General features: G+C 44.8%; 3 protein-coding genes across 3 annotated transcripts; 2 read left to right on the forward strand and 1 right to left on the reverse strand.

The window, feature by feature from the left end:
- The first annotated feature begins 7825 nt into the window (after nt 1-7825).
- xaf1 (XIAP associated factor 1) lies at nt 7826-10352 on the forward strand. Its single transcript, XM_062552063.1, has 8 exons — nt 7826-7925; nt 8134-8269; nt 8378-8434; nt 8889-9123; nt 9336-9403; nt 9506-9721; nt 9911-9970; nt 10063-10352. The coding sequence occupies exons 1-7, from the start codon at nt 7876-7878 to the stop codon at nt 9965-9967; spliced, it is 819 nt and encodes a 272-aa protein (XP_062408047.1). The 5' UTR covers nt 7826-7875; the 3' UTR covers nt 9968-9970; nt 10063-10352.
- Nucleotides 10353-10651: 299 nt separating this feature from the next.
- On the forward strand, nt 10652-13342 carry LOC134099274 (F-box only protein 39-like). Its single transcript, XM_062552062.1, has 3 exons — nt 10652-11952; nt 12707-12883; nt 13030-13342. The coding sequence occupies exons 1-3, from the start codon at nt 10801-10803 to the stop codon at nt 13156-13158; spliced, it is 1458 nt and encodes a 485-aa protein (XP_062408046.1). The 5' UTR covers nt 10652-10800; the 3' UTR covers nt 13159-13342.
- A 22-nt stretch (nt 13343-13364) lies between these two features.
- tekt1 (tektin 1) lies at nt 13365-17794 on the reverse strand. The gene is made up of 7 exons (XM_062552064.1): nt 17605-17794; nt 17308-17473; nt 17093-17221; nt 15061-15207; nt 14500-14725; nt 13778-13974; nt 13365-13651 (listed from the first exon to the last, which is right to left on the reverse strand). Exons 1-7 carry the CDS (start codon nt 17792-17794, stop codon nt 13492-13494), a joined length of 1215 nt encoding a protein of 404 aa, XP_062408048.1. The 3' UTR covers nt 13365-13491.
- Nucleotides 17795-18310: the final 516 nt, after the last annotated feature.

Raw genomic sequence — 18310 nt, forward strand, 5'->3', positions numbered from 1 at the left:
CTCATTTATGCAAGGGGCACAAACAAGTCACGGGAAGGATTTACACCGTTGTACGGCAACGATGGCAAACACAAGCAGTTATGACTTTGACACTGAGACGCCGGAGTACAGCAAGCTTGTACACAAGCAAAGAGACACAGCAAAAACAAACTTGTCATCTGAAATTAAAACGGGATTTTTCCAAGGCATCTGAGCTCTCAAATAACACGGTTAGCGTCCTGAATCTGTTCCGTTTAGCGGACAGAGTATACGACCCACGGGACACAACGAGCACAACAAAGAAGCGCGGTGCTTCGGTGGAGACGCACGGGCCCGGTTCTAAGGACGTGCCAGATGATTTAATTGGACTGATGAGATTACGAGTGGCTGCACAGCATTAGCAGAGACAGCATCAGGGGCTAATGTCGTTTCCTCCTGGATGAGTCATCTGCCCCGAACCGCCACCGTCACCGCCACCGGCACTCCTGCTGCCCCTTTCCTAGCGCCGCAAAAGCGAACGGGGTGGCGAGAAGGCGAGCTAGCGGGCGACCGACCATACGCGAGCGTCCCATTTGTGAGAGTGCCGTTCGCTGGAGGAGCCGAGCGAGCAGGCCGCTACTTTGACAGACAGATCCTATTTTACGTCTCTCCATGGCCCATTGTCTCCTTCCATCAGTGGAGAGTGAGCGGTAGGAGGACATATTGAACAAGAGACACGCAGATGGAGAGAGCAGGAGAAAAGGAGAGGAACAGAGAGAGAGAGAGAGAAAAGAGTGATGAGAAGAAAGAGAGAGAGAGAGAGAGAAAGAGAGAGAGAGTGGAAAACAGAGAGAGAGAACATGGGCAAAGTGCCAAAATTGCCATCCACTCAAGGTTAATCATTGCGTGTTGAAAGGGAGGGCAAAATGGTTTTGAGTAGAGGAATGGGCTAATGACTGAGCTCAGAGAGCTAGAAAAGCTCCCATACACATTCATGGCAATAGCACACTCACCTGAGAGGTAGCCTACATCAGTATGGGCTAAATGTAACAATGCCTTTGCATTACAAGATCAATTACATCTCAAAGGAACTAATTAAAAGCCTCACTGCGATTGCATGTGAATCAATATAATATTACGATCAAAACGGAAATAGTAAGCGACACAGCAGATGCAAAGACTATGATGTACGTGGCATGTGCATGGGAATGGCAAGCCAAGCCTGGTCTATAATATGATAACATGGCGCTTCGCTCCGTGCCCATAAAGCACGTTGGCGTGTATAGCCTCGTCTGTGTTGGCGGGATGCGCAGGAGCAGGACTGCTGCTGATCCCCAGCTGATTGATGGTCCTATTTTTTTCCCTGAAGCTAGCTCCCTGTGTGCGTGTGTGTGCATTTGTGTGTGTGTGCGCGCGTGTGAGTGTGTGCGTGTGTGTGCGTGTGTGTGTGTGTGTGTGTGTGTGCGTGTGTGTGTGTGTGTGTGCGTGTGTGTATTTGTGTGTGTTTGTGTGTGTCTGTGTATATGTGTTGGGGCGCTAAACCAAACGCTGCACTTTATCATTCCATTATTACGGGCTGGGAAGCTCAGTCCCAGCTGAGGCCTGCAGCAACGCTAAGGCTCATTACATCACCTGTCTGGCCGTCATTATCATCTTCATCTGCCTCTTAGAGTGTCACCCAGCCTCATAATGACATCCTACTCTCTCTCTCTCTCTCTCTCTCTCTCTCTCTCTCTCTCTCTCTCTCTCTCTCTCTTCCTGCCAGCTAGCTTTTTTCTCTTTTCTTCTCAGTCTCAGTGTCAGTTCTTCCCCTTTTCCATTTTTCTCCCCCATCCCATCCCCCTGTTTCATGCCCCTCCATCATAAATCAGCATATCCTTTTGCATATTTTCTTTATCGGTTCTTATCCTCCATAATCCTCCATTCTCATACAACCAGCACCATCACCAGGAGCTGCGGGAGCAGGAGTGCTGCTTTGTGCTGGTGGATTGCAGAGAGCGTGACAGCAAATGAGCTCACCCACACGCCCACTCCGCTCTCGTCCTCTCTCTCTCGCTCTCTCTCTCTCTCTCTCACACGCCCACGCCCACACATACACACACACACACACACACACACACACTCACATACACACCACTGTCAGCTGCCAAGGTCTGTGGTTGTCGGCTTGCCACACTTCCTCTGTTTTACTGACAGCAGGGTGACACAGGAAAAGGAAAGAAAAATCTGTCTGGCTGCTGGTCAAATTGTTTCAGAACTTTTTTATGTCAAATTTTCTTTATCTAATCTCTTCTCTTCTCTCTCGCTCTCCCTTCTCTCTCTCTCTTTCTCCCCAATTTATATTGGGCTCCACATTTTTTTCACTTCTCTGAAAATTGCACCTGCTGCAGAGTGCACCCAGTTGGGCTCGACAGTTGGCATGTCTAATAATAAGAACTACAGCCTTGGGGAGGGGGGGGGGGGGGGGGGGTGGCATGGAGAGGTTTGGGAAGTACAAGATGGCACACCGAGAAGACACATGGTACCAGATGAACACACCAGGGGAGTTCAAAGTCCCAGCTCTCCGCTCACAGCTCTGGTGACTCACACACACACACAAACACACACACACACACACACACACACACACACACACACACACACACACACACACACACACACACACACACACACACACACACACACACACACACACACACACACACACACACACACACACACACACACACACACACACACACACACACACACACACACACACACACACACACACACACACACACACACACACACACACACACACACACACACACAAACATGCACACACACACTGTCAAAGTTTCGCCCATCCCACGCACCAGACAGACATGTCAATGGGGAAATGGGATGAAGGGAAGGACGCATGCATGGGGAGACGGAGGATGCTGACAAAGGGAGGGGAGGGGGTGGGGTGGTGGAGGGAAGGAGCTGAAAAGGAAAGAACGACAGAAATAAATCTGAGAGGGATGAGAGAGAAAGCCAGGCAGCAAGGGTGAGGGTGGGAAGGGAGAGCCATACAGACTGACAAGAAGTGAGACAGAAAGACAATGGGAAAAAATATCTGGTGATTGAACAGGGGGCAATTATAGAGCATTGGGCAGAGAGAAAGCAAAAGAGAGAGAGAGAGAGAGAGAGAGAGAGAGAGAGAGAGAGAGAGGACCTTGATTAGAGCTGCAAAAGAATGCACAGAGCCAGGAGAGTCACAGCCTGTAGACACCCTTTTAGCAGACATCAGAAATACAAATTCAGAAGTGCAAAATCTGCTATAAGCAAGAAGGCCTTCAGGCATTTAAATACATGATGCTCAAGTCCTTGAGGGAAATACAACACATTGCAAGGAGTAAATTTAATAAGACTCAAGCTATTGTGAAGATTCATTTCACAGCTGTGGATTGGGTTCTCTAAATGACTCTGCACACTTGAATGTCAGATGTTGAATTAATGAATCAATTTGTCATGCGGCAAATCACAGCTGAAGTTATCTTTTCCACAAAACATTGCAATTTTTTAGCAGACAATCCCAATTCGAAACCCTTGTAACACTCAGCTCAGAGTAATGTAGTCAGCGCTGGCAGATATCTACTTCATATACAGTACACACCACCTCATCTACTGGGTCTTACTGCTTATTGCTATTTCACACATTACCCACAGTAATTGAGTCATCCATCAGAACGGCACTACCCCCCACTGCATGCGCTATGCAGCTCCAACAGTTTGCACACAGGAACAATTGAAAACATAAACTAGTGGAGAAATGCAACGACTAGCACCCGCAGAGACACAAACGATATAAACACAAGTCATATACAACATACTCTGCTCTTTGAACCACACATCAAATAATATAATAAAACACACTTTTAAGAAATACATGATCAGTACTACGATTCCTGCAGGTGCCTTTAGGATCTACACCGCTGCCATGTGCATGAGAGTGACATGTGAGCAAGTGAACGTGAACATGAACAATGGCACGAGGGAGATGAACACTAACTGTCTCTGCAGCACACACACACACACACACACACACACCCCACGACCAGGGGGAGACCGACCCAACAACAGCCTGCCGCCTGCACCCGCCAAGGGACGGAGAGAGCTCTCCCACACGCGAGGATGCATAGCAACAGTTTAGCACGCTTCTCCCATGCCAACCTATTCTTTCCCACAGTTAAGGGGTAAAAACAACAGAAGACAACATGTGTGAGAGAGGAAAAAGCACAGAGAGGACATCCTGTGCCACGGCTGGTCAGTCATGCGGTGTTCTTACCTTGAGTCCCCCATGGTTCCCTTGCAGGCAGGAGTAAACATTGCAGCACGAGTGACTTGTCCAGCATGAGAGAGAGAGACGTGCGAGCGGTGAGAGATACAGCGCGAGAGTGAGTGGCAGAGAGAGAGAGAGAGCGAGAGCAGAGAGATGAGAGGAGAGGAGAGGAGAGGAGAGGAGAGGGAGGGGAAAGGAGGGAGGGCATAGAAAGGGGGAGGAGAAGGATGGCAGAGGGGAAGGAAAAGAATGAGAGCAAAAAGATGAGAAGATGAAAAAAAGAAGCGGAGCGAATGAGATGCCACAAGACAGAGAGGGGAGTGGAGAGATGCCTTCGGCTTTGAGAAAGGGGGGAGGGGGAAGGCTATGCACTGTGGGCTTTTCTGATAGTAGTAATGATGTGTGGTCCATAGGAGCTCATGAATTTATAGGGAAGGAAGGAAAAAACAAACAGCCAATTATAAAGAAAACAGGAATACTGCAAAGAGAGTGTCACATGTTGGCGGGCATGCATCTGCAGGGATAGTTCTGGTGAAAGTCTCTCTCTCTCTCTCTCTCTCTCTCTCTCTCTCTCTGAGAAAACATCTGGCCCATTTGGACACCTCGCCTCTAGACAACTGCAAATGAGGTGCAATCATATCAATACCGGCTCACATGTGAGCCCAAAGAGCAGCACCACCACCGCCACCAGCAATCAATATTCTAAAAATGGTTCCAGGAAATCACAGCTATCAAAGGGCACAAACAGTATTTGCTATTGATTTTGCTTGTGGCCATGTCAAAGGGCTGGTAAAAAGAATGAGCCAGCCTTGTTGCCAGTCGAGGCTCTCAGTCGGGGGGGATCGGGGGTGGGGTGTCGGTTGGGGGGTGCAGCGGCTGTGAGGTACTAGTGCGGCACTGTGAGAAGCTCACCCCCCACCCCCCTTCAACCCACCCTACAGATCCTGTTTAATCAATTTTTCCCTTGCTTGCCCTGTCCTGCATCGCCAGCGCCATTCATTCATCTGTTTGCTTAAGACCCTGTGCTTTTCATTGGCCTCTCTCTCTCTTTCTCTAGCTCTCTCTCTCTCTCTCTTTCCTCTAGTCTAGTCTCCGGGTGGTTTTGTAATAAGACAACCTCGCGGAGTTCTAATTGGTGCCATTTCTTTGGTTGCCTTGGAAACCTGTTTTTTTTCCTCAAAAAAATGTACTTTGGAATCCTCCCAAAGGTTTGAATGGCTTTATTTTTGTTTACAGTAATCCCAAAAACGTGTGTGCTCACATATATCTCTTTCTTTCTTTTCTTATTTCCACAGCAGTTTCCTTGGTGCTCTGTTTGGTTGGATCACATGATGCTCAAATTTCACAGCAGGCTAAAAATGGGCACCAGTTTCAGAGAACTATGCCGTGTAGACAACAAGTCCACATGGCAATTAACCACACAGCCAGATCCTTGTGAACATGTTGAGGTGGAGCATTTATATAAAAAAAGGGTACATTTACAGATTAACGTGTCCTCTTGATCCCTGCATGCACATGTTTGGGCTGAATTTGGCCCTGGTCTGTGTGATAAATCAAGCAGGGTGGGAAATGGCTGCTAAACTGACAAAGCCAGTGGAAAACACTCCAGGAAGCGCTTCTCATTACAGAGGGAACGTGTGCTATAGCCGCTATTCTTTCGGAGGAGCTTGAGCTATCTTTTTATATCTTGGAGGAAAAAAACAAAAGCAAGCCGTGCGCTGCATTGTACACTCAATGCCATCCTTCTTACTGAGAGGAAAGAACAAGCACAGCTGTAAAAAACTGTTATGTCATTTTGCAACTATCCCCATGATGCTATTGGGATTGTCTAGCTACAATATATGTGATATTTTTTAAACGTTTAATCTTATAATGTTGAAACACATGCACAACAAGAACAGATGAAAGCATGCAAATGTAAACTGTAAGTGTGTGGCAGCTGAAAGTGACAGAGCATCCTTATCGCAGTGTTATGTATGGGCTTTGTTTTTTTACTGTGAAGAATAGGAAACGCAGCCTTCATCCTCGCCCCCTGAGAAGCGGATGAGTGACAACCACAGTAGAGATGACAGAGCTATGACATACTGTTTCAGAGCCAGAAGGTATAGAGCATGTGTTCACACACACACACACAAACACAAACACACGGAACGATGTGTAAACACACTTCCAGGTCTGAGTGCGTTCGCACCATTGCAAATAGGCCTACATCACTGTATATATATAAAAAAAACAAGAACATGCCCTCAAGATGTTCTGGTAGTTTCTTTGTATACACATACACACACACACACACACACACACACACACACACACACACACACACACACACACACACACACACACACACACACACACACACACACACACACACACACACACACACAAACACACACACACACACACACGCACACACACATTATGCATGTCACACACTGTAAGTCTGGAAAGCCCAAACATCCAATATGCCTCCAGTCTGAGTGAGGAAAGAGAACTACACTCATTACTGACTACAGCTGACGTCTGGCAACTCAACTGGAATCAGGAAATTAACCAGCCAGAGTAAGTTCACCCCCCAGCACATCTGAGTGCAAACGGGGGAAGCAATGACATAATTGCCATTGCCCTCAAGTGACACTGGTGTTTTACCAATCTCCCATCCTGCCAGAAATTCCAGGGCAAGAAATTTAAATCCAATTCCTACTCTAGCATATCGTATGATTAGTGCCAGGATCAGTCACAGGTTCAAGGAACTTGCTGTCTAAAGTCTGCTATGCCTAGGGACTTATCTGAAATACCACCGACTTTAGAAAATTCATGATAGGCTTTATGATCGAATTACAGTTTTTTCCAATTGCTAAGACACTAAAATGACACTCATAGCACAATTATTTAAAATGTAAATATACTTGCTGTGCATATGTTGCACTGACTTGTTTGGTGAAAAAAAAAAAGTTTCAACAGCATGCATCAGCCTATCTGCAAATATTTATGTGCACGCAAATAACTTTCTACAATTTTAACTATTTTAGTATTATGGCAAAGCATACTACATTTGAGAGTGCTTTTCATTATGCCCAGCAGTGTGAGATGGTAAGACAACAATCTGGTGAATGAAGTGTGTGCCATCACTGCCATGTGGTGCAAAAGTTTGATTTTGATTCTGCTATATGTAGTTTTGGTTGCAGTGCTTCATTTTGCTTGATATCTTGAGGTATTTTGCAGTTTGGGTGTGTGGTTTGGTGTGTGAATTTGGATAAAAAACACTCTCAAAATTGTGTTTTTGCAATTGGAAAAAAAACTGTAATGGTAGAATGCCATAGGTTGCTGAAAACCAAATGTCTTGAGTAGTAGCCTAGAGGTCAATCCACTATATAGACTCATATAGATCTCAGCTAATATTCACATTTTCACACTTGTTCATATGGAAAATATAGGCTACACAATTATAAAATTGAAAGATCTAAATTAAAGGCAACTGGCAATGTCAAGCTCATCAGCTGAATGAGCAACAGGTGGCGCAGTTTCGCCTCATTATTGTCAATCAATGTGACATTGAGGTTTCAGTTTCAATTCAGACGAAGTGCAAAATTGGTTATTAACACGCTACAATGGAAAACAACGACAACAACAAAGAAGAAACTGTTCTCTGTGGAAACTGGTAAGTCTGTGTTTAGTTGTATGAAGTTCGACGAAGCTTAGCCTCCGTCCGACAATATTGTAAAAATGTAAAATGTTAATATCAATATCTTGGTAGGACCTGCTTCAAAACTGAAAGTGAACAGGGGAAAACAATGCTAGCCTGACTTCAGATGTAGTCAAGTTTAAACAACCTTTACAGTATGTTACTGTTTTGTGTCATGTCAAAGTAAAAAGGACATCGCCAAATCCAATTTCGCACTCCACGAACCTCACTGTAGACGGTTCTTGTGTGTCTGTCCTGACTGCGATGAGCCGGTTCCGCGAGAACAGCTCGAAGAACACCACGCAGAACAACACACACAGGTAGGCCTACAGTCTCCTTTCAACCGAAATATGCTATATTACCCTGCGTAAGTGGGTAGTAGAGAGTTTGGAATTTGATTCCATGTATTTTCATGATTATCTGAACAGGTGAATTGCTCCAAGTGCAATGTTAAAGTGGAGCGCTGCCACCTAATGGATCATGAGGTAGGCTTGACAGGTGACTTGGCAGAGGCCCTATCCCACATCTCCCAACAGAACAACATTCTGGCAATCACAATAACCTACAGTAACCACAGTGATTGTGAAAAAGAAAAACTAATTACTTTTTTATACAATGATTGGTGACAGTCATCGCCTTTCCCTCCTGAAGGATGTGCAATTGAAAGCCACATAATTGTCCTGACTGACTTGGCTGGCTTCATCTTGTTTCGTTAATTGGCTGAATGGCCTCATAGTGGTTTCATAACATCATTTGTGTTTGGCAAGTCCTCTTCAAATAACCTTGTCCAAAATTGACAATAAATCAGTTTGTGTAATTAAGTGTGAATCACAGCTACTTGTAGGTCTACCTTCAACAAACAAAGATAAGAGAATCGTCAGGATTCACTATGTCCTGTAAAATAAAAAGCCTATGACAGAAGTGTTTCTTCTTTACCAGGCAGATGAGTGCAAGGAGAGGTTGGTCACTTGTGAGTTTTGTGAGCTGGAACTCCCTCTGTCCGCCATGGAGGAGCACACTGTGGCCTGCGGTAGCCGGACGGAGCGCTGCTCAGACTGTGGCCGCTACGTCACCCTGAAGGACCAGCTCCGTCACGCTGACATCTGCTCCGCCTCAGCAGCATCAGCAGACACTAGCACTGATGAGCAGAAGGCTGCAGCTCACAACACAAACAGTTAAGTTCATATTCCGTGAGTTCTATCATTTGGTCAGGTAGAGTACACTTCATGGTTTAGCTTAGCTGTGATGTTAGGCTATTTTAATCCAAGGGTGAAGACGTTGACCTCAAGCGGGCACAAGTCTGAATTTTACATACAGTAAATAGTAGAATTTGCAAGTAAAGTGAATGGCTTCCAGAGAATTTATGCCATTATCATTGATTTTCAGGGCCAACTCTAGCTCTTTGCTGGAAATGCAAAAGATGTTTTCCATCAGAATACCTGGAGGGGCATCTGGTAGGCACAAATGACAGATGTTGTACTGTACTGTACATTCACGCCATATCATTAGGCTTCTTAAATCCATCCTTCACCTACCACTGCCCTCTCCACTTCCAGCTGGAGTGCACCTCCTCCACACCATCCGAGGCCCAGGAGGACGAGAGAGAGGAGCGGGCCTCAACCCCGGATTCGGACTCAGATTCTGGGCCTCAAGCGGGCACAATTGGGCTCCGTCTGTCTGATGTACTGAACAGAGGAGGGGAGCTGGACCAGATCAACAGCTGTCCCATTTGCCACCTGACCCTGCCAATGAAGACTCTCAGCTGGCACGTGGTAAGGAAATGTGTTTTTGTAGTGACAATTTTGTTGTGACGGTTTTTGCTGCAATGACTATCAGACAATCAGAAGTTGTTGGTTCTCCTACGAATGATCTCAATGTGTTTGGTGCACAGGAATCACAGAAGTGCTTGTGTGGTAAAACAGATGTGGTGAATTGACAAGGCCGTCTGTTTTCTCCCTTAGAAAAAGTGCCAACTTTTTAAACATCTGAAGAGCACGGAGATCAATGACGCAAAGTGAAATGTATGTGAGTCCACTGAAATACATTCACTATCTTATGCTTATTAAATTAGTTGACAATCACAGTAAACATTCAAATGAATTTCCTTTCATAGGATGGTGCACTTGATGACCCTACAATCAGTGAACAAATAATGTGCCTTTCATCTGTGAAGTGCTTAAAAACGCTCACACTAACTCACTTATGTTTGAAAAAATGTTGGAAACTGACACTATTTAACAGTATGTGAGCATTTAACATAGCCTAATATGTCAGAAATTTGAAATATAAGATGGCTGTTATGTCAGTCCAGCAAAAATGAGAACAATATATACAATATGCAAATAATATTCACAGATACTTTCAAATATTATCATGTATTTAGGTACAGTAGTTAACACTTTTTTTGTCAAAAGGTTTAAATGTAAAATGTCGTTGTTTACATTTCCATGGGATCAATAAAGTTAATGTAAAGCATCAACTTTCCACCTTGTGCTTAAATCTAAACTCCTTTGTCCTTTGCACCACTATGAGGTCACAGGTGGTGATGTCATAGTGACAGCATAAGTCCTCATATAATCATGTATTGACAATCATAAATCTCTTTTTTAGATTTCAACTCTATTGTTAACATATCTGACCGAATGTAATTCGGAAAGATGTCTAGGATATCTGAAAAGATTAGAATAGATATAGTCTTGACAAAAACAGAGTCAGGTAGGTTAAGCAGACTGTAAGCAGGGGTAGTTATTTCACTTCCAACAGTGTCTTCAAGCCACTTAACAGTTCCCCTGAGGACCGTATGTGTTAGTGAACATCATCTGTAACTTACCAGCCTACTACTAATCTCTGAATGGACTATCTTGAAGAAGGGGAAATTCTTTCAGGTGACGACTGTGACACTCGTGGACATCAGATTGGGGGAGAGGGTGAAACTGAAAAAATGAAGTTAGAGAAGTTAGAGGAGGATAAAGAATGTGGTCAGTCCATGTGGGCTCACCTGCCAGACACGTGTCTGCGGCAGGTGTTCCTGCACCTCCGTGACCGTGACCGGGTGCGTGCTGCCCTCGTGTGTCGCCACTGGCACCATGTGGTGCGCTCTCCGTCCCTGTGGCGCGTGCGCACGTTCAACTTCTCGGGCCGCGTGTCGCGAACCCACCGCTCGGAGATGGACACGGCCGTCAACTTCGCCAAGACGTACGGCGGCTTCCTGGAGGACCTTGAGATCCGCTTCTCGCACCCCATCAACTCCCTGGTGACGCGGCGCTTCCAGCAGACCATGCGGGCCTTCCTGTCCGCCCTGCGCAAGGCCCGAGGCCGCCTGCGCTCCCTCTCCGTCAAGCACATGGACCTGGACCGCTCGGCCTGGTGCCGCAGCGTGCGCAGCAGCCTGGTACGGAGCCTGACATTCTACCTGCGCAGGGAGGGCTCTCACCTGAACTACTTGAACCTCCGAGGAGCCCGGTTCTTCCTGCCGCAGGGCCTGGAGGTCCTCGAGTCGGTCGCTGCGTCCCAGCATCACGTGCACCTCGGCCGACGTCCCGGATTGGCAACCCTGAACCTGGAGGATTTCTTCTCCCAGTCGCTTGCTGTGTACAACAGCCCCGGCTTCGCTGAGGTTATGCGCCGGTTTAGGGGTCTGAGCTCCCTCACGATTAACTACAGCTGCATGTCAGAGCAGCTGCTGGAAGCTCTGGCGGTGGCCTGCAAGGGTCTGGACAACAGCGGATCCCTGCGCTCTCTCACGGTGCGCTGCCACATCCACGAGCCGCACGGCCAGCTGATCTGGGGCAGTGCCTGGTCCAACCTGGCCAAGCGCTGCCCAGACCTCCACGTGCACATGTCTGTGGAGCGAATCCTGAGCCTGGAGAGCCTGAACCGCATCCTGCTGCACGAGATCCCCGTGCGAGACCTCAGCCTCACCAGCTGTTACTTCAGTGAGCAGGAGTGGAGTGCCAAGCCTGCCCTGACCCAGGTGGTGCCCTGGTATAGACATAACTTACAGGTAAGACAGAGGCCTAAACAGAACGGGGATTACATGCACCTGGACGTACGTTCACATTTTATTCATTCAGCAGATTTTTTATGTTTTTATTCAAAGCAACTTACAAGTAAGGAACAGCATTCAATTCATTCATTAGAGCAAGCAAGGAGACGTAATACTGCATGACATTCCAAACTACTTTGGTCAAGACCACTTTCATCAAATCAATAACATATTTATCTCAGGGGTTTTCCCCTAGCAAGATAGCTCTATTCTGCAGTTCCTGCACAAATACTGTAGACCAGGAAGGGCAAAAGGTGGGCAAAAATGACCCCAAGCGATAGCAGGAAAGCTTTAACAGATACCGCATGGGAATTGGTTTCTATTCAATAACCAAGGGAGAATAATTAAACATGAGTTGAAGGGGGTTTCAAAGGCTGAGAGCCACGCAGACAAAGGTGGATGGTGGTGGGTGGTTAAATGCAGCTCCTAGCCATGTTATTAACAAGGCGGCTGATGAATGAATGAGAAGCGGCATTAAAAAGACCGGCCCGACTTGTGCTGCAATTGAATTGGTGGGCATGAGTCAGCTGCACTGACAGCCACTCTGAATGATGCCACTTGCCACTGCGGCTTGCACTGTTGCAATGTTAGATATGTGACCGGGGGAATCTGAACAACTTCAGGTCTAAAAGACAACTGTATTCAGAATTCAAAACATTCATTGTGTTTTGCATTCTGAAAAGCATATCCTTTTTTCCCTCTCTCCTGACAGAAATTGAGCCTGGACTTGAACAACAGTCATGAGCAGGTTGATGAGGAACTAATGGAGTTGATTTTGATGTGCAAAAAGTTAGTCTACTTAAAGGTCTGGGCCTTCCTGGACATCAGCTTCCTGGAGAGGCTCCTGCAGAGCCGGATGGAGAAGAAATGCATCCTCAAAACCATAAAAGTAAGATGCATTATTCAAAACCATTAAAGTAACATGCATACTCAAAACCATAAAATTAAGACAAGGGGCAATGGCAGTCATATAGAATGTGTTTTACGATTGTACTGACTGAGCAGTCATCTTGACTTGGTGTGCTAACTTGGCAGGTGCGAATCTACACAAACAAGTATGAGACCCAGGAGGAGGACGATCAGCTGGATGAGATTAACCTACGCTACAGGATACTCATAGACACGGAGCTCAACTACTTTGCTATCTCCTACCCCATGCTCTAACAGCAGTGACAACCAGCTGGAGCTCTGGAGCCCACTACGGCTACTCTTATCTCCTTGCTCCAGGCAGACATTACAGAAGTATTTAGAAAATTCTATATGTTTCATGGACTTCAATTCAGATCGATTTGGCCCATGTTAACAATGTAAAACATATTGTGCATAAATAAAATGATCATGACTGTAAACAAAACCACACCATCTTTCACTTTCTCCCCACGTTTTGGGATGCATAACTTTCAGCTTTATTGCAGTAATTCCCATCTTTTTTTAAATAGAGCCTGAGCATTGCGTATGTATACTGTAATATTAGTTCGCCCCTCCTAAATCCCCTACTCAAAAGTTGTGGATGACGATAGGCTGGCGCAGCTGAGTGCAGATGACCTCGTCGATGTACAGGGAATGGGCCTTGACCTGGATCTGCTCCTCCAGGGCCAGCTGGCTGCGGGCCAGAGCGCGGAGCTCCATCTCTGCCTCCCACAGGGCCTCCTGCAGGCTGAGTCCAGGATGAGGGGGAGAGCAGGGAAACATTTAGACAGTGATAAATGGCCAAGGCCACTTCTTTTAACACAAAAGAATGTTAGCGTTTTTGTTCTCAAGAGATCTCCGATCCTCAGTTCACCTGTTGATTTGGCTGGTGAGCTCCCGGACCTCTGTGAGTAGCTGGGATTGGGCCGAGTCGTGACAAAGCTCCACGTCGGGCCTGAGGCTGCGGGCTGTGAGCCGAGCCTGGGCCACTTTCAGAGGGCCCTCCTTATCCGCGATGCTCACACGCAGAGCCTCCAGGTTCCTCTCCTGGCTGGCCAGCTCAGCCAATACCTTAAAAAGAGACAAACAATGTATTTATACAAAAGCACAACACAAGCTTATTACAACAAGGGTTGCATGGTACTGAAAAGAGAAGCCTAAATGTTTCTCTCAGCACTGAACATTTTCAAAAATCAATGATCTACAGTACATGGCTCAGAGTTGAATAGTCAAACAAAACCGATGAATACCAGATAAAGATTTCTCTCCTAACTTGAAGGTTTTACTAAGAATAGAAGCTATTGTGGGTATAGTGGGTGCGAGTTTGCCGACAGTGTGCAGAGTGGCCAGAGCGAAGTAAGACGCACAAAGAAGGCACAGTCAGGCTGAATTTCATTAATAAAAGATAGATAGATCAGAATTTTACACTGGTTGCATCATGTGATTGGGTTTTTTTTCACTTCACTGGAGGGATCTCGCCCATTTCAGAGTCCCCGCCCTGACATAGCTTCCCACCGGCTATATCGCCGCCGAACTCAGCAGGCCCCTGGTCTTGTTAAGAGGACAGAAATGGTGTGAAATGTCTTGTGGTCACACCTTCCCGAGTTGGTCCTCCAGAAGGGCTTTGGCACTCTTGGTCCTCTGCACGTTCATCTCCAGCGCGGCACCTGTGGCCTCGTGCTGCGTGGACATATCTGCGGCTGTCTGCTGCAGCAGGCTGTCCACCAGGGACCGAAGAGACACGGAGTTGGTTCTCTCCCTCTCAGCTTTACAGATGTTAATGTCAGAGAATGCCTCCCACTCGTCTGGTGTCACTGTGTTACTGCGGACAGTGAATCCAGCGCATAAAGATTAAATGCTGACACCATATTCTTGGGGAAAGTACAAAGTCAAATAAAGACTTCTATTTAGATATACTGCTACAATTTCTAAGTGAATTGGTTTTATACTATTGAACCACTCTCATAAAATACATGGTGCAATTTCATCCACACACTTAATAGTGGACTCTGACTGACCCCTGCAGGCCAATTGTGTACAGTGCCACAGAATTAACACAATAATATATGTAGTGTATTATAAATATATATTATAAATATATAAATTAAATATATATTATAAATGGTGTGCGTTTCGCAAGGGAATGTCTGTTTTCACCTTGCTGGACCAGTCTCCAATACTCCAGCACTGCTGTCAATCTTTGGATTGGTGTTGGTGAGGATGCTGCATAAATCATCAATCTTCTCTGCCTGGAATTTGCCTTGCAGATCCTTCTCTAGATAGTACTTTGCTGATCGGTTGAGCCTGAATATGCACAAAATGACGTGTTAAAAGAGAAGAGATACTAATACGATACTCTGACTATAGTGAGTAAAATAATGCTTGGGTTGAGGTGAAATGTTGTGACTTGTAATTACCAGCAGAATGGACACTCACAATTTAATGGAGAGAAAATGATGATGTAGCACTTACCTCGATTTGTGATAAGTTATGCTATATTAGGACCAGTGACTAGGCTCGTAGGGAGCAGAAGTGGCTAAAACAATAATTACAGCAAATAACATTAGACACACCACAGACCATGAAGTAAGTTTTAAATGCCGGCTTGTTTATATTGGAAAAGAGCAAAAGTAGAAAACATACATTGGTACCATTAAAGACATGAAATGGACAATATTCAATAAAGAATTGGAATAGAATATTTCAGGAATTACCTCTTCTTTCAGGTAATAAAGCATACAGTTAAATCTCTTAACTTGTTTTAGTTTAAAGAAAAGAATTATCAAGTTTAGTTTAAAGTTACCTTTAAATTACTATTTAGTTTCCATTTAGAGTTAACTCAGTTTCTGTTTAAATCCTATTTTAATTTAAATTAACCTAAATCCTTATTTTGTTTAATAAGACTTATTTCACATTAGTATTTAATGAGTTTAATTAAGCTAAATTCAAATAGAAAATATTATTTCAATTAGTACGTACTTTAACTTTAAGTTCAACAATATTTAATTGTCAATAGCACTAAATGCTTTAAATCAAAATGATCAATGCAGCAATAGCTTTAAATCAATAGCATCAATGCAGCAAGTGCTTTAAATCAATAGCAGCAATAGCTTTGAATCAGTAGCATTAACGCAGCAAGTGCTTTAAATGAGTAGGCCTATTTTTAGAATCAGGCATTAGCTGTTAGCTATCTAAACCAGTGAGCTACTAGGTTTAGCGAGTTAAAACAAAATCAAAACAGTGTAGCTTTGACATGTAACAGTAGGCTAATACCATCAAGTTTCAAAGATAACATTCACCATTCAATATAACAGTAAGGCTGGAATCGTTAGTGAATAAAACTATCAAATGTCATGTTAAACAGTGCTTTCAGTAACAATGCAATTCAATCAAATGTGCTAAACAGTCAGTGCATTTAACCTTGCTAGCGACCAGTTGAGCAATCCAGTGAAATCCACGTGGAAAACGTGGAGATGAGTTAGGTTTCGGTTTCGAATGAGTCCCACGCTACCGCAATTCAGAAGTCCAATAAACAATCCTCTTGACACGAAAATGACGATGGCTTTTAAAAAGTCCTACCGCAAATTCCAAAGATAGAGTTCTTGTTGTTATCCCAATGTCGATGAATCCGATGGATGCAGCTAGATGATGCTCCGATGGTTCTCTCGGGTGGGAGGCTCGCCAGCGGTGCGTGGCTCCAATACACGGTGGTTACTATACTCTCTAATATGTGAAAATAACACAGTCTACCTCGTAGACCAAATGTAACACAAACACACTTTGAAAATAAAAGGAAATAAAAGTTTTCACGCGACTTGCACTTATTTGCTCACTGGTTTGTTGTTGGCTAGCTGTTAACTTTCAGCGTGCATGACTTCTCTCACTGACTAGCGTTCTCTCTCTCTAACAGGAAGTTGCAACCAGCCATTCTGATAGGCTGATTCGTATTAAGTGACAAAACTTCCTGTAAGAATTAATATTGAAACGAAATCATTTTTAATCTTATTTATTATACTAAATCATGAACTTTATTTATTATATCACTATATTTATTCAAAAGTATTTTTATTGTTATTTATTCAAGAATGTATTTATGGCTATTTTAACCTGGGTTACAATGAAAATACTGAAATCATCCATTTTATCATGCAAATAAAAGCTCGCTGCATCACTGTACCAATCCTCTCACCTGATCTGCTCAATGGTCTGCTCCAGAGTGCGCTGAAGGAGGGCAGCCACACCCTCGATCACCTCCTTCTCCTTCATCAGGTCTTGCTCAACCTCGTCATGCACCAGGTCAATACCCACCCGCTTCTCTCTGGAACAGATCAGTCAGGCGCATGTTGAAGTGGATGGGTTTGCATTAGGCTGTGGCAGCATCAGACAAAAGGCATGTTGGCTCACCTCTCTTCAAGGCACTGCATGGTGACTCTCAAGGGCTCAAAGCAGCTCTCCAGGGCTTTCTGCACTCTGCTCTTGCTGGTGACTAGGTCCTCAGTCTCACTCACCACTTCATCCAGCTTCTTGTCCAGCTCCAGTTTCCAGAATTTGATGTCATGGATTCTCTGTTCTTCATAGTTTAAATCAAGCATGACATAACACATGTAATTATATTTCAACATCTATCTGATAGATTCTATCATCACCAGTAATATAGCTAGCATTTTCTATAAATAGTGAAAACGTTTGGAAGTTGCTTACCTAATCTTTTTCTGGCCTGATCTTGCATATGTTTGGTCGCCCTGTCACATTGCTCCATCAGTCGCTGCGACTCCACAGTGAGACGCTCAGAGCGAGCACGCTCTGATTCTGCATTCCCACGATTAACGTCGTTAGCGTGCTTCCATTCGTGGGGAAGGAATTTAGGTGGAGGTTCGATCAGCCTGGACATCCTGTTTGGAGAATGTTGTTGTTCAATCCAAAGATGTTTATGCTCACGATTAAATAAAGTGTCAGCCTATGACACCAGGACAGGGAGTGTAGAGTGAAACTCAACGAAAGAACAAGTTGATGTAGCACTGGAAAAAGGTGATCTAACTTATTTGACTTAGCTAAACATCACAGGCTACTTGAGTGACACATTAACGTAAAAGGGCATGGGCGGAAACACAACAAGAGAGGGTTAAAGCGGAGCAGTAGCCTAATGAAGGATCTTTGATACAACTTTCCGATAGGCCTTCGATAGATATCTAGGCTAAGATGTCCACCGTTCATCAAAACAATCCATGTAATTTCCTTTAATTCAATAAGGCAATGGATCCAACATGTACACAGGAAAAACCACAACCTACCTGACCAAAATGGTTGGATTTGTAGTGTTGTAACAACAGCGAAGTGTTTTGCTGTGTCTACAATGTTACTTGCAGCACTTCGCTGTGGTGTTCCAAGGCAGATAAACAAACGGTTG

Source organism: Sardina pilchardus, chromosome 13 (genome assembly GCF_963854185.1).
Source record: "Sardina pilchardus chromosome 13, fSarPil1.1, whole genome shotgun sequence".
Classification (NCBI taxonomy): Eukaryota; Metazoa; Chordata; class Actinopteri; order Clupeiformes; family Clupeidae; genus Sardina; species Sardina pilchardus.